Below are 25,348 nucleotides of genomic sequence, written 5' to 3'. Positions count from 1 at the left end.
ATATATAGAGAAGTGGTAATGAAGTTCGAACTTTGACTTCTGTAGAAAAAGAAGTACTTCAGAAGTCAAGAGAGGTTCTTCTTAGAGACAAAATCATAGACATACCAAGTATGAAGAGTAGTGATAGGCGGAAGGGGAAAAGCGAGGTAAAAATAGTTTAAGGAGTAATTCACAGCATCACAAGAAAGAATATATCGATTGCGGAACTTAACAGACTTCTGTATGCAGCGTCATACGTTATTGCGAATAATCTTGGCTTAATACAGAAGAAAAAGAGAGAAATGAAGGATAGAAGTTCATACTGGCAGAGTATTAAACAGTGGCAGAAAGACATTGGTAGAATCGAAGAACTAAGAAAAGGAGTTAAACTAGGACAGAAAGCCAAGGACGAGCTTGAAAGGAGGTATAGATTGCTGGAAAAGGGAATGATGAACGTTCTAACAATGTTGAAAGAAAAGATTCACACTGGTGGTATGAAAATTCGGAACTTTGTAGGAAAAATTGTTGCATTTCGGCAGAACAACCTTTTCCAGAACAATCAGTCTCAGCTGTATAAAGAATTAAATGGTAGTAAACAGGCAGGAAATGCAAAAGATGGCAGGAAGTTCTGGAGTGGGACTCGCTCTGTCGAAGGGCAATATAATAAGAAGGCTAGCTGGTTGGGAGAGGTCAGAGAAACTATCAGGATGAAGAACGTTGAGATAACCATTGAGAACGTGAAGGCTAGCATACGAAGGATGACAAACTGGAAGGCACCTGGTCTAGATGGAGTGATGGGCTTCTGGTTTAAATAGTTTCAATGCCTTTATCCACCTATAGCTGCTGCCCTGCAAAGGGTCGTAGAGTCAGGGGATGTCCCTGATTGGCTTGTGAAGGGAAGAACAACACTGATTAGGAAAGATCATGCAAAGGGAACAGATACCAATAATTATAGACCAATTACATGTCTACCACTAATGTGGAAACTATTAACTAGAATCTTTGCCGAAAAAAATTATGAACATCTTGAGAGTAATGGTGTTTTTCCTGACGAACAAAAAGGGTGTCAGAAAGGCTCGAGAGGTACCAAAGAGCAACTACTGATTGATAAAGCATTAATGCAGACTGCAAAGAAAAAGAAAATGAATCTGAGCGTAGCATGGATCGATTACAGAAAGGCTTATGACATGGTCCCTCATTCATGGATACGTGAAACACTATCGATGATGAAGGTTGCTGAAAATGTGGTAGGGCTTTTGGAGACAATGGAAAACGGTGCTGACAGCAAACAGAGAGGTGATGGGGCAGGTTGGTATTAAACGTGGAATGTTCCAAGGAGATTCGTTATCTCCACTTCTTTTTGTAATGATAATGATGCCACTGAGCATCCTCTTGAAGAGAGAAAAACTGGGGTATAACTTTGGATCTGTTGACAGACACCTCAACCATCTACTGTTTATGAACGATTTGAAAATATTCGGTAGAAATGAAAAGGAAATGGAGAAACTGATAGAACTTGTGGGGACATACTCAGAAGACATTGGGATGGAGTTTGGGATTAGTAAATGTGGGGTGCTGGTGATGAAAAAAAGGAGTAAAGGTTAATTTTAATGGAATAGTGCTGCCAAATGGAGAAATCATGAAAGAAATAGAAGATACAGGGTATTCGGGAATGTTGGAGGGAGTAGGCATCATGAACAGAGAAATGAAGGAGAAGGTCAGGAAGGAGTATATTAGAAGAGTGAAAGTAATTGCAAAGTCGAAGTATGGAGGAAACCTAATGAAAGCGGTGAATGCATGGGCAGTCAGTGTTTTGAGATACAGTGTAAAGTTTTAGCAATGTTTGGTATATTCCACATTCGAAGTAGTGTAGCAAGGCTGTATCAAAAGAGGAAAGACGGTGGGAGAGGATTGAAAAGTGTAAAAGATTGTGTGAGAACCGAGGAGATGTCGTTAAAGGAGCATGTGGTTAGAAGTGAGGAGTAGATGCTTAAGGTTGTGACCAATGAAGTGGAGGTATGTGAGACCAAGGCTGATTATGTGAAACGTATGGATAGAGAAAAGGCAGAGGAACTGGCTAGAAGGAAAATGCATGGAAGGTTTTTCCAGGATATAGCAGAAGTAGCTGATGAAAGATCATGGCAATAGCTTAGAACTGAATATCTCGCTAAGAGTACTGAAGCTTTTGTTTGTGTAGCACAAGAGCAAGTATTAGGAACACGAGTGTTAACAAAAGTGGTTCTAGGAGAGGAAGTTGCTGCAAAATGCCGGATTTGTTATAAGACCTCAGATTCAATTGCGCACCTTGCAGCAGGGTGTAGTGGACTGACCCAGAGAGAGTACCACAAAAGACGATCGCATTGGATATATTGGGAGGTGTGTAAGAAGGTTGGGGTGGAGTGTGCTGGAAAGTGGTTTGAGGAGGTGCTTGATGAAGTGAGAACAAGTGAGTATGGCAAGGTAGAGGTATGGTGGGACAAAAGTGTCAGAACGACTAAGCAATTGGAACATAATCGTCCGGATTTGGTCGTCATTGACAAAGTTTCAAAAAATTGTCAGATTGTAGACTTTTCAACACCCTGGGACAGGAATGTGAGAGAGAAGGAGAACGAGAAGGGGGAGCAATTATGCTCCATTGGCCTTGGAGATAAGGCATATACACGGGGTTAAAACACAAATAATCCAGGTTGTAGTTGGTACACTTGGAGTAGTATCAAGTCACCTGGAAGGAAAATTGAAAAAACTACAAATCCCCGCCTTCAAAAAATAATAATAATGATAATGATAATAAAACAATAATGATAATAATAATAATAAAATAATAATAATGATAATAACAACAAAAACAACAACAATAATAATAATAATAATAATAATAATAATAATAATAATAATAGGGACACTTGTCACTCAGACTCCAGAGAACACTACTTCTTATTGCCAGTAATCCATCATTGATAATGATTTGTATTAAAACTCCTGGGGAGTAAAAGAAAAAAAAAACATGCCAAGTTTTAGATTTTGCTGTCCCAGCAAATCACAAAGTGAAGACCAAGCAAGTAGAACATGCAAATACACATAACTTGACAGAGCACTGAAAGGATATATATGGCGCGTGAAAAAAATCACTATAATGCTAATAATTAGTAAATCACTAGGACCAGTTCCGAAAAAATTAAAAAAGATTATCAGAAATTGAAATGATGATACATGGCTGTTGCGATATCGCAACATAATTTACAACGGTTATCGAAAGAGGTGAAAAATGTTGGAAATGTGAGGAAACTTTTAATACTATCGTAACTCGAGAGATGTATCTTGTGATTGCATTCACAGAGATATTTTGGAGTTGAATTTTATCGTCCTGGGCGTGGTGCCATCAGGCACTGAGGTCGCAATAGTCACAGCCGTTTAGAGCAGCAGTTTACCATTGTTTTGAGCCCGTACTGTTTTGAGCCCCCAGTGCAGAGAATTAATTATTTATAATTCTGGAAAGGGAATTTCGGCAACCGGAAATTGAACACTTCATACAAATGTATACAAACTATTTTATATAACAATAGAATTTTTTTTTTTTTAGAAAATCACAAAACTAGAATCACCGACACTGGCTGAGTGTGGGTTTTTTAAACGACTGTAACTCGTGACAATAAAAATAGAGAAAGAAGAGTTTAAAAAATGAGATTAAACAAAAAGAAAGGGACAGCGGAACAAGAGGTACTTGTGGTAGTTTATGTACCACTCCTCCTTTGCACTAGCTGTTAGGCCAGATGATTTGACTTTCGACCCGTCAACAACAATTGACAATAATTCTGGCGGCAGACGGGAGGAAAAAATTTGCTTTACAAGGCCTCCTATTCAACGCAAAGCAATGTTTTCGTTTAGAAAGGTGTGTTATCCACCACTAGTCACGGCAAAAAGGTGCGAACCTTCATTGCCTTGTGCCAAAGTCATTCGGATTCCAAAGAAATACCACATGGACAATCACTGATAGCGACTTGTGTGGAATAATAATAATAATACACGTCGGAGACAACATTGGTAAATTAAAAGCAGAGAATCATCTGTAACATGAATGTATAAACAGACAAAAGCCAATAAGGAAACTGGATGTGATAACAGTTCACGACAAGGAAGAAAGCTGTCAAACCGTATATTTCGCCGCCCCCAAAATTTACAGAATGAACTACAAGGAAACAGAAAAAGTAAGCAAATACATAAAACTTATCAGAGAATTGGGGAAAAAATTAAATCCGACGAAAATAATAATACTCATGATTGTAGGAGTACTAGAAATATCTCCAAAAATTCGACAAAAATATTAGAAGTTAGATCAAAAGAAAGATTGACACCACACAACGCACCGTACGGATGAAAATAAGTAGAATATTAAGGAAACTCCTAGAACGCGGAAACTAACGTACATAACAAAATAGTCAACAAAACACAGTTAAGTTGAAATAGACATAAACAAACAAGTATAGAAATACATCACACGAACCCAAGGGAACCAAAATTGCTCATAATTCCATAAAATGATATCCCCTCACAAAACACACTCACATACATGTGGTGCGCTAGTTTCGACTGATACCACACAAAATGCTCGTGAAGAGTCAAGGAGGATGGAAAGACAGAAGAAATATTAGAATCAACTACATCTTCACTGGAAGGGTGAAGAAACTACTGGAAACTTGGGGAAGCTTATTGCCACTCAAATTCTAGAGAAGACCATGAATCGTTATCAGTGGTAAATGGCTGTTTTAGCTATGAAAAAGGTGCTGAAAAGCTGGTGAGACTTTTCACTTATGCTTCACAGAAGAACACTTGTTATTGCCAGTGAACAATAACAGAGAATGACTTGTACATAATCCATATAATGCTATAATAAAACCATAAATTGGATGTCAAATCCTGGTGAAAATGAACGAACGATGCAGTTTTAGGCCATAACATATGTAAATTTGAGTTCTGCACCATGCAAAAAATTAAATGACTAAGTCCATCATTTTGCACCCTCCTATTTAGCCCCAAAAGTCCATAAGGCCTTAACATATTTAAATTTGAGTTCAGCACCATGCAAAACTGTTAAATAGACGTACACAGAAAATTTTAGACAAGTATGGTAGAATTTTTCCAAAAATGGAGTGATTTTATTAGCCCTAAAAGAGCCCCTGGGGTACACCAAGAGTTATCGCGAAGTATAGACGAACAAAATTATATAGAAATCAGTTAGTTACAACTTTTCAGAAAGTTTTATAAAAATCCAAGGCATCAATTTTGTTAATAAGCACAAAAGTGTCAATTTTAGACATTTTAACCTGAAAGGCACCTCTGGGGGGGGGGGCAACCGGAGTTTTCCCGGAAAATCCGTTCTGTTACTTTTTTACTCGTATCATGTTTAATGTTTGTACAAAATCTTTCAAAAATTCCAAGGTGCAGTTATTGAGAAAAGTGCGGACAGACGAACGGACAAGGGTTAATTTGAAATATTTTATGAGGAAAAATGCGCCATGTTGACTATAACTATTACTGTTTATAAGATTCGTACATAATAATTGTCAATTAGACTTACCTTGTCCATTCACATTTCCCATTTTGTCTTCTGCGTTCGCTTTGAGTCGACTGCTTAAAATATTCCAAAACCTTGTCGAGGCCGACCAAAAGTCGCGTAATTGCAATGCTATTTCAATCGAAGAGATTGAATACACTTTTTTTCTCTTTGCTTCGTTTTTAAACTTTTTTTATTCAATGAACGAAACGAAAACTTTTCTTCTTTTGTTATTTATTTTGCTAGCTTATAAAATCCCTTTGTAGAACGTATATAGATGAATCCTTTTAATCCAAATATGTTATATTAATTCCAATTTCACCACTAAAAAGAGACGAGAGAAAAAAAGAAAATTAGCCAAATAAATGTTCATTTAAATGATTCAATGAAACAAATCGTATTAAAATATTTAATTTGCTGGTGGCAAAGAGTTCGAAGACAAATTGAGTTAAAGTAAAAAAAAAAAAAACTTACGAAATATTTTATTGAACTGCTGGGAGACAGTGATGAATTTTGGCGAATCTATAAAACAATTATTACACTATTAATGCATTGCCCGTGGACGATGAACTCGGTTGAGAATTTTTTTTTTTTTCAGTCTGTTTGATTCAATTCAAATCACCAAGATGGTGTAAAACATGTCTATTTTATATTCTATTGTATCGTTTTTATAGCAACACGTGTGTTAAACCCCCTTTTCCAACAAACGGCTGCCATATTGAATATGTTTTTTTAAGAACACACAAGGGTCGGAAGTAAATGATAAGAATACAATAATCAAGAATCAGTAGTAATTAAGAAACGCTTGCATGTACACATATATGCATATATTTGTTTCTTACAGAAAAGATTTTCAAAAGACAACACATGACATAAAAGGGGATGAAAATTACAGACGTAATTACTAAAGTAAGAATCTACAGTAAAATTTCTACGCCATAAATATCAGCATTATAGAGAATGTACGAGATATGTAAAAGTAAATGCGACTTAATTTATATTGTTTGGCAACTATCTCGATACAAATTTTGCAACAAGTAAAGAAGAGTCATGCTAAGATGGTCAGTTGTCTGGAAGTCTTAATAAATAAAATGAATGAAATCTTACGATAAGGTGTCAAAACCGTATAAAAACGGAAATCTTGAAGGAAATGTCCGTCGGCATCAAAGGCCATCCCAGAAAGAAGTTAAGTCTTGATTTCACGGACTACGTATGAGCGATATTTTTGCACATAAAAATTGGAGTGTTTTTTTATTGTTCTTAACTCATCGTCATATTATTTTTGTATCTCTAAAATGTGCAGAGCCGATCACAATACAAATATAGTTATTGAAAATCTGAGGCAACATTCATCCAAAGATTTTAGAAATAAATATGTATAGGTCGGTTTCTTAGATAACTCAAAAATTATCAAGACTCTATAGGTTCTTTTTACGAACTCCTTTCGCCAGTGCTATCCAGCTGTTACTCGCTTGATTACGTTATTTGGTTGATGATATTCAGGTGAAGTCGATACTGTAACATAGTCTACCTCCATCATAAGTTAATTCCTAAAAATGGTCAGATTCCGAAAGTCTTGATCGCAGTGTGTGTCTGTATGCACGCGCGCGTCTGTTAATTTGGAAATGGGGACTTTTTTTTACCCAAAATGCTATTAACGATATAAAATATTCGTAAAATTTGTTATATTAAAATGAAAACAACCATCAAATATAAAAGAAATAAAAATGAATAGTTAATTAATGGTATGTTCCTTTGTAAAGCAATATGCAAATTTTTAAACCTTCCGCCATAGACTATATACAGTGCTGCCAAAAAGAAAGTCCGCACTTATCACTTTTTTCAAAAACTGCAAATTTAAGTTAAATTTAATGTAACTGTTTAAACAACCTGTACTTCATTTGATTCGCCTTTTATTCCTCTATATTTTTACGCGTGCATATTTGACTTTTAATTAAATTATGTTAATGTTCAGGTCAATTAAAAAGATAACTTCAAATCGAGAAAGCAAAAAGAAACTCTGCACAATAGAAAATTGTTATTTAAATGTAATTTTAGAACATTAATGCAACACAAATATAACAGGAACACAATGAACTGTTAAAAATTTAGTAGCATAGCTCTTCTGCAATTTGACAGCCTGCAAATTTTAGGACATTCTCTTGAATTAGTCTGCTGCACCGATGAAAAGGCATCCATTTCTCTTTAATTTTTGTCCAAAGTTCTTCCAGATTTAAAATGTTATCGTTGCGTAGTGTTTGCTTGATATAATGCCAAAGGTTTTTGATGGGATTGAGGTCTGAAGAGTGTGCAAGCCAATCCAAACACGGAATATCATGCTCTTCAAGGAACCTCTTGACATTGCCAGCTGTGTAATTGTGAGCATGAAGATAGGATTATAATCCAAATTCCAACCAAAGTAAGAAATGCTCAGTCGACATATTAATGTACTTGGTCGAATTAATTCGATCTTGAAAGCGAACTATAGGCCCTGAATCATTAGCACTAATAATGCCCTACACCAAAACTGAACCTCCATCACCTTACAGCTTTGAAACTGAGTACCGAGGATTAAATTCTTCGTCCTTCCTTTGACATAAGTAATGCTTACCATCACTGCCTAGCCCATTGAATTTGCTTTCGTCACTAAAAATCACTTTCGACTAATATGAAGAGTCATGATCTTCATTGCATCTGACGAAGTCCAGACGACACTTTCTATTCTTTACAGAAATCATTGGCTTGCGTCTTGGAACACAGACCCACAAATTGAATTCCTCTAATCTGTTCTTAACTGTAGAAAGAGAGCACTTTTTAACAAGATTACACTGTTTATGGATTTGAGGAGCCGTTTCAAGTCTGTTTCTGAGGCTGCAGGTCTTGATAGTAATGGGAGTTTGGTCATTACTTGTGCCCCTATCCCAAAATGTTTTTGACTATTACTTTTAAGATTGTGCGACTGAAATAATTAAGTATTAAAATATGTTTTCTTTTTAAATACTTCAAAGCACACATCGATGTAAAATTTTAATACTTTACTTTATATATCATTTTAAAGAGCGTCTTTCGCGTTTGAATTGCAATCGTTTTAAAACAATTGTCTTCTTTTCAGAACGTTGAATACAAGGTAGAAAAAAAGCGAATTCACATAGTTTCCTGATTTCAATTAAAGCTAGGCCAAAAAGCTGGTGAAATAGCTCGCGATATCAATGAAGCGTTTGGCCCAGGAACCACTAGTGAAGGCACAGCACAATGGTGGTTTAAGAAATTTCGTGGCAGTGACAACAATCTTGAAGATGATAAGAGTAGTGGTCGGCCATTGGATGTTGACAACAATCAATTAAGAGGCTTAATCGAAACCAATCCACGTACAACTGTTCGAGAACTTGCTTTTGAATAAGACATAATGTATACGACGATTTCCAACTGAGAGATTGGAAAGAAAAAAAACCTTGATAAACAGGTGTCTCACGAATAGAACGACAACCAAAAGAAAACCCGTTATGAAGTGTCATCTTCGATTCTTTTACGCAGCAAGAACGATCCGTTTCTCAACCGGATTATGACTTGCAATGAAAAGTGGGTTCTTTAGACGCTGACGAAGCTCACGGCATTTCCCAAAGTCACTGTTTAGTGGTCTGCGACCGGTCTTATCCATTACAATGTTTTGAATGCAGGTGAAACTATTACAGTGGAGAAGTACTGTCAACAAATTGATGAAATGCACCAGAAAATTCGACATTAGTCAGTAAATAGATATATGGGCAGATTTCCAGCAGATGCGAATATATGGAGGTTGTAGGTATTAAGTATGTTTTTACTTCTAATCAAGATATCTTCAGCTTTCGTTTAAAAATCAGGACGTGGTATTTTGCATTACAGAGTATCGGTACAGTTTTTGTATTTCACATTGCAAAGCTAAGGAAGAGACAGCTATTGCTATGTAATGTAGATAGCTGTAAATCTAAGTACAGACTATAGCTAGTAAGTATCTATCTGGATAAGAATAAACTAATGCATGCCTTAGAGGTAGAAATGTGTAGATGTTTAATGATAATGACTTCCAATCGGTCCGTATGCAAAGGTTAACGGCTGAAAGCTAAGGACTACCTACAAGGCATGTGTAAAATATGAGTGTTAGTGGCAGCATGGGGAGTAGAGCAGATTGTTAGTTTTTAGGAGAGGGATAAACTTGTAGAATACAGTAGAATTAGTTATTAGAATTTAGAGTGTCAAGTAAAGTTTGGTTAGAGAAAAAAAAACATTTTTTTTAAAATTTAACACAAATCAGACAAAGGCAGTCGTATTGGAGGTAAAGTATATATTGGATATACATAGCAAGCCAGCATGGATGTTTGTACCGTAATGAGAGAAACTATTAGTACATGGCGCGTCAGAATTCGTAGTTAAAGACAGTCGATTAGGTCAGGAAGAAAGTATTGTGTATCTATTAAAAAATAGTCTTGGTGACGTATCTAAGATCACTGTATATTTCATGTACAAATATAATTGAAAGTAAGACAAACTATATTCAGCGGTTTGATATAGATAGGAAGGAAGTCACTTTTTCAATATAAGCGAGCTTATAGTAATTGTAGATATTAAGTATATTACTTAAATATAGCCCTATCTTCTTCTAATGTAGGAAAAAATAAATCCAGCTTCGTGATAAATTCTGGAATTTATTTTGCTTTTTTTTTCGCTAGTTTACTTGGAATATAGTAGGGGTGAACAGTGTTTAGCCCGTACGATTGGGGCGGGGTCAATGAATTTACGCTTAAGACAAGAGAAAGTTTGCAAAACAAGAAAAATAAAGACACAATAAATAAATATAAATAAAACAAAACAAGAGAAAAACAAAAATAAACGAGGCAGCATGTATACATTTGTTAGGATTAAGATGAATTTAAAAAATTAGCACTTATCGTTTGTTTTAGGCACCATAGTTTCCGGCCCATTTATATATATAATGTACTCATAGCCAAATTCAATATTGAAATGTTCATATACTTGGTTCTATGGGGCTAAACTACATGAAAATTTGCAGACTTTTTGAAGATTATTCTATGTAAAAATGTTATGACAATTGATAAAAAAGAACCTATATTTTCAAACCAATAAAATATGCCCAAATTTGCCTATATTTGTATATATAGTGTCCTGACAGGCTAGATTTAATTTTGCTGCTTTGGGATGAATTTTGCCTAGTGTTTTTTTTTTTTTTTTGCTTGGTTCTCTCTCCTGTAGCCTTTCAAGGCCACTACTTTATATATATATATATATATATATATATATATATATATATATATATATATATATATATATATATATATATGTGTGTGTGTGTGTGTGTGTGTGTGTGTGTGTGTCTGTGTGTGTATTTACACACAATCGTTAGTGAGAATAAAACCTGCCAAGCGAATCCATTAATTGAGTAACCAAATAACAAGTCACCTTCAACTTATTTTCATAACCCGACATTTCATTCCCTTTTTCTGTCTGCTTTTTACATTTTTCTTTTTAGAAACTTTCCAGTTTAAGTAATTTTTTTCTAATTTTTCTTTTGTTTAACTCTATTTCGTCGAATGCTCATACGAACACTCGTGTAGCATAAGTTTTTCGTCATTTTTAACGAGGGGAACACACGTATTTAAATAAAAAAATATTAAATTAAAAAGGATGAAACATGTGAGTTTATTAACATTGTGTCGTGTAGCTTTTCTCTCTTTCTATATCACACGTTACAATGGACTATTTTCGCTGTTACAAGCAAAACAAAATAAATATATTTTTTAAAAACATGAAGCACGATTAATTAGATATAATTAGATCTAAGTAGATAACAGATGACAGATAAAATTGCGTTCGTGTACAAAAACAAACAAATGAACACGAAATAAAAAAGAACATTTCTTACGTGAGCATGTTGTCCTTGTTTTAGTCCTTCTAGTTGTTCAAAATTTTAAGCAGTTAATAATCGATTGATCTAACAACTGGTGTCTATTCTTTTATTTCTGCATTCGTATGGTCTACCAATTCTGCTCGCAAAATAATCCCTTCTTAAACGTTTTGCCTGTGATTCCTTCGTTACCATTTCGTACCGCCGGTAATACAAGAAACCCCGTTGCCGAAGCCAACATTTGATTCTAAACTGAAACAAAAAAACGCAGCTGTCACTGACCAAACAAACGTTTGATTTCATTTGATGCGTACGCACTCCTCGAGCTTCCTTCGTTAATCCGTACGGTGGATCCGGATTAAACTCTTCATAACGATAATCTTCTGAAAAGTTCGAGAGCTAAACTGGGAATTAGATGCACTTAAACCTTTGATTATAGAAGTGGTTTTACTTTGTCTTGTTGTTACAACTTCTCATTAATTGGATAACTTTTGTTCCCTAATCAATGTTAATTTATCAATTCGCGCTAATTACGTTAAGTATAACTGAAATATTAAAAAAATACTTTTCCCTTTTCATTTTACGTTAAGTATAACTGAAATATTAAAAAAATACTTTTCTCTTTTCATTTTACGTTAAGTATAACTGAAATATTAAAAAAAAATACTTTTTCCCTTTTCATTTTACGTTAAGTATAACTGAAATATTAAAAAAATACTTTTCCCTTTTCATTTTACGTTAAGTATAACTGAAATATTTAAAAAAATACTTTTTCCCTTTTCATTTTACGTTAAGTATAACTGAAATATTAAAAAAATACTTTTCCCTTTTCATTTTACGTTAAGTATAACTGAAATATTAAAAAAATACTTTTCCCTTTTCATTTTACGTTAAGTATAATTGAAATATTAAAAAAAATACTTTTCCCTTTTCATTTTACGTTAAGTATAACTGAAATATTAAAAAATACTTTTCCCTTTTCATTTTACGTTAAGTATAACTGAAATATTAAAAAAATACTTTTCCCTTTTCATTTTACGTTAAGTATAACTGAAATATTAAAAAAATACTTTTCTCTTTTCATTTTACGTTAAGTATAACTGAAATATTAAAAAAATACTTTTCCCTTTTCATTTTACGTTAAGTATAACTGAAATATTAAAAAAAATACTTTTCCCTTTTCATTTTACGTTAAGTATAACTGAAATATTTAAAAAAATACTTTTCCCTTTTCATTTTACGTTAAGTATAACTGAAATATTTAAAAAAATACTTTTCCCTTTTCATTTTACGTTTTCTTTGATGTAAACGCATTAAGCAATAACTCTCGAATCCTGTCGAAATTACGCGAGTAATTCAAGAATATATATCCACGTTTCCTGCTTCCCGTACTGTATTCAGAAATTAAAATGTAATGACAGTAGAAATCTCGCTGCTCAACTCCCCACATAGTACCCCTGTAGGCATAATCCCAAATAGTATCCTTTGACAACACGCCTTATTTAGGATGAATAAGGATTATATATATATATATATATATATATATATATATATATATATATATATATATATATATATATATATATAATTACAAGAATAACAAGCTAATAATAATAAGAAGAAGAATAATAATAAGCTAAATCGATGATCCAAATATTTATTTTTCTTTCCAAACACCAACCAACAAACAGCTCTTTTAGCATATTAGAATTTCGGTATATTTTTTATAGATCCGTTTCATTATGCATAAACAATCGATATTATTATGTCAATATCGAATCTTCTCGTGCATATATTCATCGGGAAAGCAAAAAATTTTTGCTTAGAAAGAAAAATACATGACAATATAACGCTAGAAAAAGGGGGAAAAATTCGGTAGAAGACTCAGCATCCCCTATTTGTTTAGGTAGACATCAAGATGACTACCTAAACAATAGGTGATTGTTTCTGCATAACGAAACGGATTTGTAAAAATGTACCAAAATTTTAACATGCTGAAAAAGCTGTTTAGTAAGAAAAATGAATATTTGCATCTTGGAATGTAGCTATGCTGTTATTCTTTTATATATGCTCTGTTGTTAGATTTAACAAACATTCAGCTTCTAAGCGAAAAGGATTTGTATACACAAATAGTGAAATATAATTAAAAACATATGAGGTACCTTCAATAAGTTTTCAGACGTTTTTGTATGGATATTTTTATTGATAGTACACACATGGTCCAAAAGCAGTCTGTAGCATTCCATATGTTTCTGTAACATTTTTCCAAGTTTAAAACAGACTGTTATTGCATATAGTTCTTCTAGTGTCCTCACGTCCAGATTGCATTTTTTTTAAATTTACCAGCTGTGACAATCAGCTACCATACTTTAGTAGGATATATTCTTATTCCTGATGTAGCTGTTCATTTGAACCTGAAGTCATAAAAAATGGTCAGTCATCTCATTAAGAAATATAATAACATTATGGAGTTTAAAGAGTTTATGACAATTTTAAATATATATATGTTGTGGTGGCAACCACTTATTTGCATATGCGAATAACATAACACTATAAATGGCAAGCTTAGGTTGGCCTTGGTGTGTCTTACTCAAATGCCACCAGAAGTGACGCCGAAGAGCGTACATGTCCTCCCACCAAGACTCTCTGACTCGACACCGTCATTTGTACATATTGTAAATATACCTTTTCTTTAATACACTAATTATTGCGTTATCTTGTTGTTTGCGTCTTCATTGTATTTCCTTACTAATTATTGTTCAACCTTGCAACCACAACAGTTGGCGACGAGATATGAAGCGTCAAATATAACAGTTTGACGAAGAACTATTTAAAAAAAAAAAAAAGTACAACGCAAAGGTTGACCATTTTTTTTAAGGAATGCAAAGTGTTGACGAGCAAACGGATTTTACGCTAAAGAGAAGTTTCAACTCAAGTGAAAAAAAACTCTAACGTGGCAAAAGCGACAATTTACGCCGTTTTCTGGGAATCCGACTTGCAAACGAATGTAAAAGTGAATTTTTGTTTTGTCGCTACACGACAAATCTTACTAAAGGACCAACTTGCAAACGAAAAGCGAACTTTGTTCTGTCGCAAAAACGACAGGTCAGACCCGTATTACGAAAAGCAAGGAAGTAACCTACGAAAAAAGTTCACCAGTGGATTCTAATTACTGTTCTCCGTAAACAAAACAACAACTAAAGGACTTTTTAATTAATGTTTTGGTTGACGTCGGTACTAAAAGGAAATACCACAGCTAAAACTAAAATTCAAGGAAAGGATTTTTTTTCTTGAAGTTGTCACTGAATAACGGATAATACAGTAAAACGTCACGGGAAAAAAAGGTAATCTCAATTTAAGAGGTATTTTAATTACTAAAATTCTAGAGAAAAAAAAACTCAAAGAACTAAATGTACTGCATACATTTATTCAATTGTGACTCAATTAAAAAAAAAAACCCAAATTTTTATTTTGTGGAAAGAGTTACTTATTAGTAAGTGCCTAAAAACGGAAAGTCAATTCCATTTCGTGATTCCAGATAAACCTGTTTTATTTTTTGCAGCGTGACTCGCAAAAAGAATATATTATTGCAAGCAGCGATATTATTATTGAAAACAGGAGCTTACAGCAATTTGCTTTTTTGTTGTAACCCAAACCGGTGTATATTGTACATGGTACAATATTTTTTTTTAACTACACACTAAAAAAAAACAAAAAAAAACATGGAAGACTTATCAAAAATGTTCATGCAATTTTTACAATCACAGGCTGAGCGGAATGAACGCAGACAAGCTACACAAAACGAGTTTTTGCAAACACAAATACAGGCACAGGCTGACCGCGAGGAAAAGAGAGAGGACAGATTATTGAAATGGCAGCAGGAACAAGAAGAAAAGCAGAAAATGGCGCAATTAAAGCAGAAAAAACTGCAATTGGAACAGGAAGAAAGGCATAAGAAACTACAATTGGAATATGAAGAAAGGCAAGATGAACGTTTTGTTAAAATACTGGAACTACTAAAGAGTAATCGAGAAAATGTCGACAGTGTTAATTTCTCCCATACAACTATTTTTAATAGCATGGACACATTTCATTATGTGCCTGAGGAAGAGAAGAATTTTGAAGCATACTACACAAGATACGAGGATGTTTTTCAACTGGACTGTAAAAATTGGCCAAATAGTCAGAAAGTGAGCCTCTTACTCAGAAAATTGGGTACATTAGAACACAGCAAATTCGTAGATTACATATTACCTAAAAAAACTGCGGAATTAGAGTTCATGGAAGCTGTAAAATTACTAAAAGAATTATTTAATCCAAATGTATCTCTTTTTCATAAAAGATGGCTGTGCATGAATCTAAGAAAGATGGACAACCAAGATTATTTGACATACGCATCAGTTGTCAATAAAAACTGCGATAATTTTAAGCTTGCAGAACTAACGGTAGAAGATTTTAAATGTCTAATCTTCGCTCAAGGGTTAGTTTCCACGAAAAATGCAGAAATACGCAGACGAGTGTTGTCTAAGCTGGAATCTGATCAAGATTTAACCCTCTAGAAACTAGCAGAGGACCGTGAAAGGGCCATTACACTAAAAAAAGATTAAAAAAATATAGAAGAATCCGGAGTGGCATATGTAAGAAAAGTTAGAAAACCATACGCACCAACCAAGAACTTTACAAAGAAAAGCAATGGAACGGGATATTCCAAAGATAATAACCATAAATATAGTACACAATATAACAAGCCTCTTCCTAGATATAACTGTAAGAGATGTGCAGAAAAGCATTGGGAATCAGATTGTCCTTATAAGAAGAAAAAAATGCTACATTTGTAAGAAGGTGGGACACAAAAGCGATTGCTGCAGATATAAAGATTACACCAGAAAGAGAGTACAGCAAACAAAATCAAATACAAAATTAGACAAAGATCGGCGAAAATACGTAAAAGTGGAAATATTTAAAACATCAATAAAGTTACAACTCGACTCCGGCTCCGATGTTTCTATAATAAACCTGAATACGTGGAAAAAGTTGGGAAAACCGGCCATGATGAAAACTAGTATAGCAGCCCGGACGGTAACTGGTGGTGGTGTAAAATTTGAAGGAGAAGTTGTCCTCCCTATAAAATTGAAAGGGATTTCGAAGAAAGTAAAAATATTCGTACTAAAAAATAGTGAAAATCTGTTTGGAATAGATTTAATTGAGAAATTCGGACTATGGGATAAGCCAATCAATACATTCTGTAAAAAATTAGAATGTTCTTCTCCAACAACAGTAAATATAAAAGACGATTTAAAAGAATTATTTCCTGAGGCATTCACGACTAACTTAGGTCGCTGCAATAAATTCAAGGCCTCGTTTGAACTTAAAGAAAACGCCAGCCCAATTTTTAGAAAAAAGCGAAATGTTCCGTTCGCTGGGTTGGAAAAGATTGATAAAGAATTAAATAGATTGGAACAGACGGGAATTCTATCAAAAATAGAACACAGCGAGTGGGCAGCCCCCACCGTATACGTAAAGAAAAAGAATGACGAAGTTAGAGTGTGCGCAGACTTTTCGACCGGGGTCAACTCCCTATTAAAAGATCACCATTACCCCCTACCAAGCCCAGAGGAAATATTCACGAAGTTGAATGGGGGTAATATCTTCTCCAAGATAGACTTGAGCGACGCGTATTTGCAAATACCGGTCGAGGAGAATTGCTCAAAAATACTATGCATCAATACGCATAAGGGCTTATACAAATACAACCGATTGCCTTTTGGCATCAAAGTAGCGCCTGCCATCTTTCAGCAAGCGATGGACACCATGCTAAGTGGTATTGAGTGCGCATGTGCATACCTGGACGACATTGTTGTCAGGAGCAAATCCCTAGAAGAATATAAGGAACATTTGAAACAAGTATTTACTCGAATACAAGAATTCGGCTTTAAAGTAAAAGAAAGTAAATGTGACTTTTGTATGAGCGAGATTAAGTATCTTGGACACATAATAAACAAACATGGACGACGTCCAGACCCGGACAGATCTGCGGCAATAAAAAATATGCCATCACCCGATAATGTAACAACCTTGCAGAGTTTCTTAGGACTCGCAAATTATTACCAATCTTTTATTGAAGGAATGCATAACTTGCGAGCCCCCTTAAATAATCTGCTTAAAAAGGATACACCGTGGAACTGGACGAAAGAATGTCAAACCGCTTTTGACAAAATAAAGAGCGCACTAACATCCGAATTATTCTTAACGCACTTTGACACAAACTTAAAAATAGTCGTCGCTAGTGACGCTAGCTCCTACGGCTTAGGAGCATGCATTCAACATATTATGCCGGATGGGTCTAGAAAACCAATAGCGCACGCTTCGAGAACGCTGATACCAGCCGAAAGGGCATATTCACAAATCGAAAAAGAAGCGTTGAGCATAATCTTTGCCGTGACTAAATTTCACCGATATTTATATGGTAGACAATTCATACTTGAAACCGACCATAAACCGTTAGTCACGATCTATGGATCAAAAAAAGGATTGCCGGTATACACCGCAAATAGATTGCTGCGCTGGGGTACAATAATACTTAATTACGATTTCCAGCTACAACATCTAGCATCAAAAAAGATTTGCCATGCGGATGGACTGTCAAGACTAATACCACAGAAACACAATCTGGAAGAATCAGTCATTGCAGCAATTCGGACAAATGTTGAAGTAAAAAATATGGTAGCAAACATCATTAAGGAACTACCCGTAACTTTGTCGGACATTAAAAGGGAAGCCGAGAAAGACGAATATATAAAGGACATAAAAGAGAAAATTATAACGGACACAAAGGTGCAGGAAGTTTTCTCCATATGTGACGATGTGTTACTGTACAGCGAGAGAGTGGTAATACCCAAAACATTGCAGAATAGGATGTTAAGAGATTTCCACACAGGACATCCGGGGATAAATCGAATGAAGTCGTTAATGAGAAGCTACGTGTACTGGCGTAACATGAACACTGACATAGCGACAACAATTGATAAATGTAAAGGATGCCAGTTAGCGGCAAAATCTCCACCTATAGTACACAAACCTTGGCCGAAAACCGACCAACCATGGTCGAGAATCCACATGGACTTCGCTGGTCCAGTAGGTGAAAACTATTATTTAATTGTAGTGGATAGTTTCACAAAATGGCCGGAGGTAATGCGTTGCAGGAATCCAACAACGAACAACTCAATAGGGTTCCTACACGAGTTGTTTGCAAGATTCGGTGTACCAGACACACTGGTCACTGACAACGGAACGCAGTTCACATCCGCAGAGTTTAAGGAATTTTGCGACACGTTCCGAGTGAAGCACATCACGACTCCGCCGTATCATCCAAGGTCGAACGGCCTCGCGGAAAGGTTCGTGGACACGCTAAAACGAGCGTTAAAGAAATCCATTGGAACACCAACAGAAAAAGCTTTGCAACAATTCTTGCAAGTATATAGGATTACACCACATCCTAGTACACCATCAAACATATCACCAGCTGATCTAATGTTTGCCAGAAAGGTAAAATCAGCGTTTGACAAACTATTGCCAAGGCAGGCAATTATCCGAAACACTACACACACGAGAAGAAAGAAATATAACTCGGGAGATCGAGTATATTTTAAGTGCTACAGAAATAACACATCTTACTGGGAATGTGGAGTAGTGGATAAACGCATTGGTGATTGTACATACATGATTAAAGGTCCACAGAATATACATAAAAGGCACCTAAATCAGATAAAAAACGTCATATCCAAGATGATGATGATACGACAACAGTCGAAGAGGAGGACACCATAGATATCATATACGAATCTTTTAATTTGGAACCGCCTCAAAATGCACCTGAACCCCGAAGATCAGGTAGGAAAAGAAAAGTGAATGAACCATTAATGGTAAACCCAAAAAGAAAAAGATATTGAAATCTGTGTGACTTCAAATCTTGGAGGGGGGTGTTGTGGTGGCAACCACTTATTTGCATATGCGAATAACATGACACTATAAATGGCAAGCCTAGGTTGGCCTTGGTGTGTCTTACTCAAATGCCAACAGAAGTGACGCCGAAGAGCGTACATGTCCTCCCACCAAGACTCTCTGACTCGACACCGTCATTTGTACATATTGTAAATATACCTTTTCTTTAATACACTTATTATTGCGTTATCTTGTTGTTTGCGTCTTCATTGTATTTCCTTACTAATTATTGTTCAACCTTGCAATCACAACAATATATATATAATTTTATCTACTCATTATACACTAGCCGGCACACGTGTACTTTTAATTTTTATTCTTCGAGTTATGAATAAAATAAAGTTCAAATAAAATTAAACGTCATATTTGCTATTTATGGATGTCTGGTTCAAATGCAAATATTATTAAATAGTGCGTTTACGCAATACGCGACACCTTTTAATGTGCATTATATATTCACACACACACACACACACACACACACACACATAGAGAGAGAGAGAGAGAGAGAGAGAGAGAGAGAGAGAGAGAGAGAGAGAGAGAGAGAGAGAGCAAGCAAACAACATGTAACCGTTTGTGTTTCATTCCCTGAATGAATGTATCAAGCTAAATATATTTGTCTGCATAATCTGCCATATATATAGTTTATATTACTACGTAGCTCTACTCATGTATTGAGCACTGTTGTAAATAAGTGCTAAAACAAAAAATCATACTTAATATATTATCTTATAATATAAAACCAAATATGAAATAGTATATACAATACAAAACGTGAGTTCATGAATATTAGTTTCCCTTTAATAACACGATGCTAAAATACCCTTAAGTTATGACATTGGGTTATGTTAGAAAAATCCGTTGTAATTATTCTAATTAGAACGGATTTATAATTAATTGAAGTCATCCATCTTTTACTTACCTTCCTATCTATTTCTTTTGCCCCTCTTACTCTATGCTCATTCAACCATTTTCTAATAGTGATTAATAGTTATGAATAGTTATAAATAGTTATTTAACTTTTTTTTTTCAGCATTGCCATCTAATTTATATAGCGTGCATGCACACCATAAATACGTATGTGAATGTGATGCACACTATTTTTTATATTATCTACAATATTAATTATTGAAAAATAAAAGTATGCAATATTTATATTCTTGAGAAAAGTACAGGGCAATTTACTACACTTGTTGAAGAATAGAGTACGTTATTACTTTTAGTAAATTTTAATACTAATAAACGTAAGTGGTGATCTCCATGTAAAAAAAAATATTGTAGCAATGAATACCATCTCTACTATTATATAAAAGAAACTTGTGCGTGTGCGTGTGCGTGTGTGTGTGTGTGTGTGTGTGGGTGTGTGTGTTCCCTATGGACTCGGTTTAAATTTCACACGAAATCAACTGTAGTTCATTTTACAAAACAGGGGCGCGTTCGAAATGAATGTTTCTTTTTGGGGCACAGTTCAACCATGGTGTTTAACTTTAATTCAAGTGATTATGCAAAGCAGTTGGTTCTTCGATACGACAGGGACACATTCGAAATGAATGTTTCTCTTTAGAGCACAATTAAACCATGATATTGGACTTTTGAATTTCAAATTTTAAGTGAAACCATTATTTACAGATAATTTTATAAAATAAGCACTAGATTCTCTACAGTGCAATGTAGACTACAATGTCTTTTGGACTAAGTTATTGCGGGGTAGCATGTGAAGCTTCCTCCCGGTACATTGCGGGGTTCCCTAACTAGAGCAGGCAATCAATCGATTTGCTTAAACCATGGTCATTTTCACCGATATCGATGACAATAAAAATATGGAAGGGTTAGGGTGGAACTTTTGTTCCCGATAACGTTTACAAAATATTATGAATTAAAAAGTAAACAAAATATGATTAATTGTAATAAAATACATCGTGTAAATAAATAAGTGATTTGAAAAAATTTTATGATAGCATTTTTGCTGTTTTAAAATTATGATAGCATTTTTGCTGTTTTAAAATTATAATAGCATTTTTTGTTTTAAAATTATAATAGCATGTTTTGCTGTTGTAAAATTATGATAGCATTTTTGCTGTTTTAAAATTATGATAGCACTTTTTTTGCTGCTTTAAAATTATGATAGCATTTTTTGTTGTTTTAAAATTATAATAGCATGTTTTGCTCTTTTAAAATTATGATAGAATTTTTGCTGTTTTAAAATTATGATAGCACTTTTTTTGCTGTTTTAAAATTATGATAGCATTTTTTGTTGTTTTAAAATTATGATAGCATTTTTTGTTGTTTTAAAATTATGATAGCATTTTTGCTGCTTTAAAATTATGATAGCATTTTTTTGCTGTTTTAAAATTATGATAGCGTTTTTTGTTGTTTTAAAATTATGATAGCATTTTTTTGCTGTTTTAAAATTATGATAGCATTTTTTTGCTGTTTTAAAATTATGATAGCATTTTTTGCTGTTTTAAAATTATGATAGTATTTTGCTGTTTTAAAATTATGATAACAATTTTTGCTGTTTTAAAATTATGATAGCAATTTGCTGTTTTAAAATTCAGCATGTTTTTTTATTATTATTACGTTTGTATAATATAATAAACATTGTATTCAATTAGACTAACCTTTTTTAAATGTCTTATATCTACATTGAATAACCACACATAAAAAATCCAGCAGGTCGGTGACTCACAGATGAAACAAATTGAATATTGGTTGGAAACGATATCCGATTAAACTCTGGATTATGGATGTTTTCTAAACACCTGGATAATCTCGCTGGGAGGTTTTTTCTAATCATCATTTAATTCAACGTTAAACGTTTAAAAAAAAACGATGACGCATAAGCACATAGGATTGCATCAGGTGTTTGTTTCTCTTCGACGTTGAATATTTCTAAGTGTTTTGCTCTGTGAAAGCGTTGAATGCAGGATTTCTTTGTGTTAGTGTTGATATGAATTCCTCATGATAGAATTGAATTAAGTATTAACCACAGCCGGATTGTACGGCATAATCACGTTGACACACCGGTTCTCGCCAGACCCCGAAGTTAAGCAACGTTGAGCCTGGCCAGTACTAGATTTAGGAAGGCTAGGCGCTGTATGTACCTTCTGGGAAGGTTGGGCATGGGGCCAGCACCCTCACCCTGTAAAAAGAACTCCTCGCTACAAAAGCATCTACAAAAAATGCATTTTATCGAACAAAGGATCTGTTTTAGAACTAGGTTAGTGGTTTAAGGTAGACGTTTTCCTTTTTTTTTTATATATATATAAATATACCTATGTGTACACACATACATGCACATATATACATATATATATATACATATATGTGTGATCGTTTATGTATATTCATGTTTATTTAATTTATTTATTAGTTTTTCTTCATTTAGCCATTCACATGTTCATACCGATTCATATATATATCATGCACTTATGAATTGTGCCTTCATTCTCTACTATAGTATTCCTTCTTTTTATTTCTACTTTCATCCTTTCTCATCTATTTATGATTCTGTTATATTTCTTTTTAGCTAGTTCCCGTTATATAAACCCACCATACATCTCCTCCCTTTTATCTAGAAATTTTTTTTACAGAGGTGAAATACTTAGAAGACGTGAAATTCTGCAAATCAAAAATACTTACCTTGAATATATTTCTTGATTCAATTCGATGTTGCAGATAACATCGCGTTTTTATCGTGCTTTCAGCTGGTAATAAATGGTCCCTATGGTAGTCCTTAATATCTGAGATATGGCAAGAATTAAGTAAACCTGCAATTTAACAAAGTGGAAAAGTTCAATAAAGTTCATATTAGTTTCCCAAACGAGGAAACTAATTCAAGGATTTCATTTAGGGTAAGTCACAGAAGTCATGAGTTCCCAAGAATGCTTCTGCGGGTAGGAGGGGGGCAGGGAAAAATCTTCCCATGTGATTCTTACAGAGACATGATGAATACTTTTGGACATAATAAAATTAAAACTGGAACTGATTTGGATCTTAAATTCATGCCTGCGTAAACAAAACTTTTGCAATGAAACTAAATCTCCCAAAAGTCTTTGTTAAGAACAGCAGGAAGTGCTTCCGGCTATGCGAATTTTAACATTTATTTTAAATACACATTGGTCTTTATTATGGAGTGGAGGATATCTATCTATCTCCTTGAATTTTTGAATATTAGAATGACCAAACTGTAGTTCAGCTAGTCTTGCATTGAGATTAGTTGCAAGGAGAGTTGCATTTGCTTCTACTTTTAGTTTGGAGACGTTAATGCACTTGGCCATCTTCATTCCCTGAGGCCGCCACTTGGCTACGACGTTGAGTCTTAGCTTGGAGATAATAAGTCTATGGTCCGTCCAGCACTTTGCATCATACATGGCTTTGGTAATCAGAACATTCTGTCTGTCTATTTTTCTGGTGATTACATAATCAATGAGATGCCAGTGCTTGGATCTTGTGTGCATCCAGGTGATTTTGTTCATATTTGATTGATGAAACACAATATTGGTGATTAGAAGATCATAAGTGATGAAGGTCTTTAGCAGCAATCCGCTACTGTTACACTTGTCAACTCTATTTCTACCAATAGTTCCTTCCAGGGTTTGGTAGTCTGCACCGACTTTAGAATTAAAGTCACCAAGAATGAATAATTTATTTCCTTTGGGAACTGTTGTCAATAGGTTTTCTAGTTCTTGATAGAAACTGTCCTTCACCTCGTCCAGATTGATCATCGTTGGAGCATATGTGCTAATAAGTGTCGCATGACTCTTCATCATAATTGGCGATGATTGGTCCCTTTAGGTCGGGAAGTCAGTTTTCTGATGTGTTTGGTTTTAATTGTAAATCCTGCCTCTCTACATTCTCCAGCACTATGTCTACTCCAGTAGAAGGTACAGCTTTTTCATTTGTGAGTTGACCTTCCTCAGCCATGCGAGTTTCAAACAGGGCTGCTATGTCCAGATTATAGCGACCTAGCTCTCTCTCTCTAGCGTTCGCCTTTCAGGTCTGCTTGCTTTTGGGTTGTCAAGAATATGTACGTTCCATGTATTATGATGAGTGTTTTTGAGTTATGATGAGTGCTTTTGAGTTATAATGAGTAATCGTTTGTTATTTTATTTTTGGCCACTGAATTCAGGATGCCTTTCCAGGGTGTGATGAAGTAGGCAATTTTCAGAGCACGTTTTCTAACCCCTTCTTCATGCTGTGGATGTGAGCAGTACATTTCTAAAGAGGATTGCTCAGTCACTCAGTGGTCTGCCAGATTCCTCTGCTGCTTCGGTCATATAACCTAAGCCACCTTTGTGCAGGTTTGCATGCTGCAACTACCAGTGCTATCTTGCCAATTTCCTGTTGTCACAGGACTTGTTCTGTAGTCTATCCACAATTTCTGCAATATCATGACTTGCACGTGAATTAGTTTAGAGTGAAGAAAACTTGTTCAGCATTGTCCATACTCTTTTGCTTGAAAAACAATCTGGATCCAATGAAATAGTTAGGATGACTGAAGAGTGTTCTAAGTGCAGGAGTAGCTAGAAACATGCCAGAGTTTGGTCACAGTAACTACTTACAGGGCTCTGCTCCGAATTTTCTTTTGGGGTTGTTTCCCTTAGATTAAACTACCTTTCAGGGCTGACAAGCTCAACTTACTGTCATGATATGGATTATCTTATCCTGTTTATTTGTCGATTTGGTTGTACGAATTGCATCCCTTTGAATCAGAATAATAACTCGATTTGTAGCTCAATGAGGTCTTGTTATTTTTTCTCCTTATTATAACCTATTCGTACTAACAAATATCCTAAGAAAATACCACATGGTGACAGTGGTGAAACTCGATTATGGAATACTGCCATAATTTTTTTTAAATATGAGAATCTTAACAGAGTCCAACAATATCTTAATTTTATAACCGGCCAACAAGA

General features: G+C 34.6%; 1 protein-coding gene across 1 annotated transcript; it reads right to left on the bottom strand.

Moving 5' to 3' along the window:
- Positions 1–5,848: 5,848 nt before the first annotated feature.
- Positions 5,849–24,199, bottom strand: LOC145252343 (protein CFDP2-like). Its single transcript, XM_080111746.1, has 3 exons — positions 23,614–24,199; positions 23,073–23,200; positions 5,849–5,854 (listed from the first exon to the last, which is right to left on the bottom strand). Exons 1-3 carry the CDS (start codon positions 24,197–24,199, stop codon positions 5,849–5,851), a joined length of 720 nt encoding a protein of 239 aa, XP_079967872.1.
- Positions 24,200–25,348: the final 1,149 nt, after the last annotated feature.

This window comes from Euprymna scolopes, chromosome 29 (genome assembly GCF_053919585.1).
Source record: "Euprymna scolopes isolate OS-2025 chromosome 29, ASM5391958v1, whole genome shotgun sequence".
In the NCBI taxonomy this organism is placed as follows: Eukaryota; Metazoa; Mollusca; class Cephalopoda; order Sepiida; family Sepiolidae; genus Euprymna; species Euprymna scolopes.
This window is presented reverse-complemented; position numbering and strand designations above follow the sequence as displayed.

What these genes read in the sequence shown, in the direction of transcription:
- LOC145252343 (XM_080111746.1), bottom strand. Translation starts at nt 24,199, where the DNA reads ATGAAGAGTCATGCGACACTTATTAGCACATATGCTCCAACGATGATC. An exon ending in ACTAGCTGAACTACAGTTTG is followed by an intron (nt 23,201 to 23,613) that starts GTCATTCTAATA and finishes GTTAAATTGCAG; the next exon opens with GTTTACTTAATTCTTGCCAT.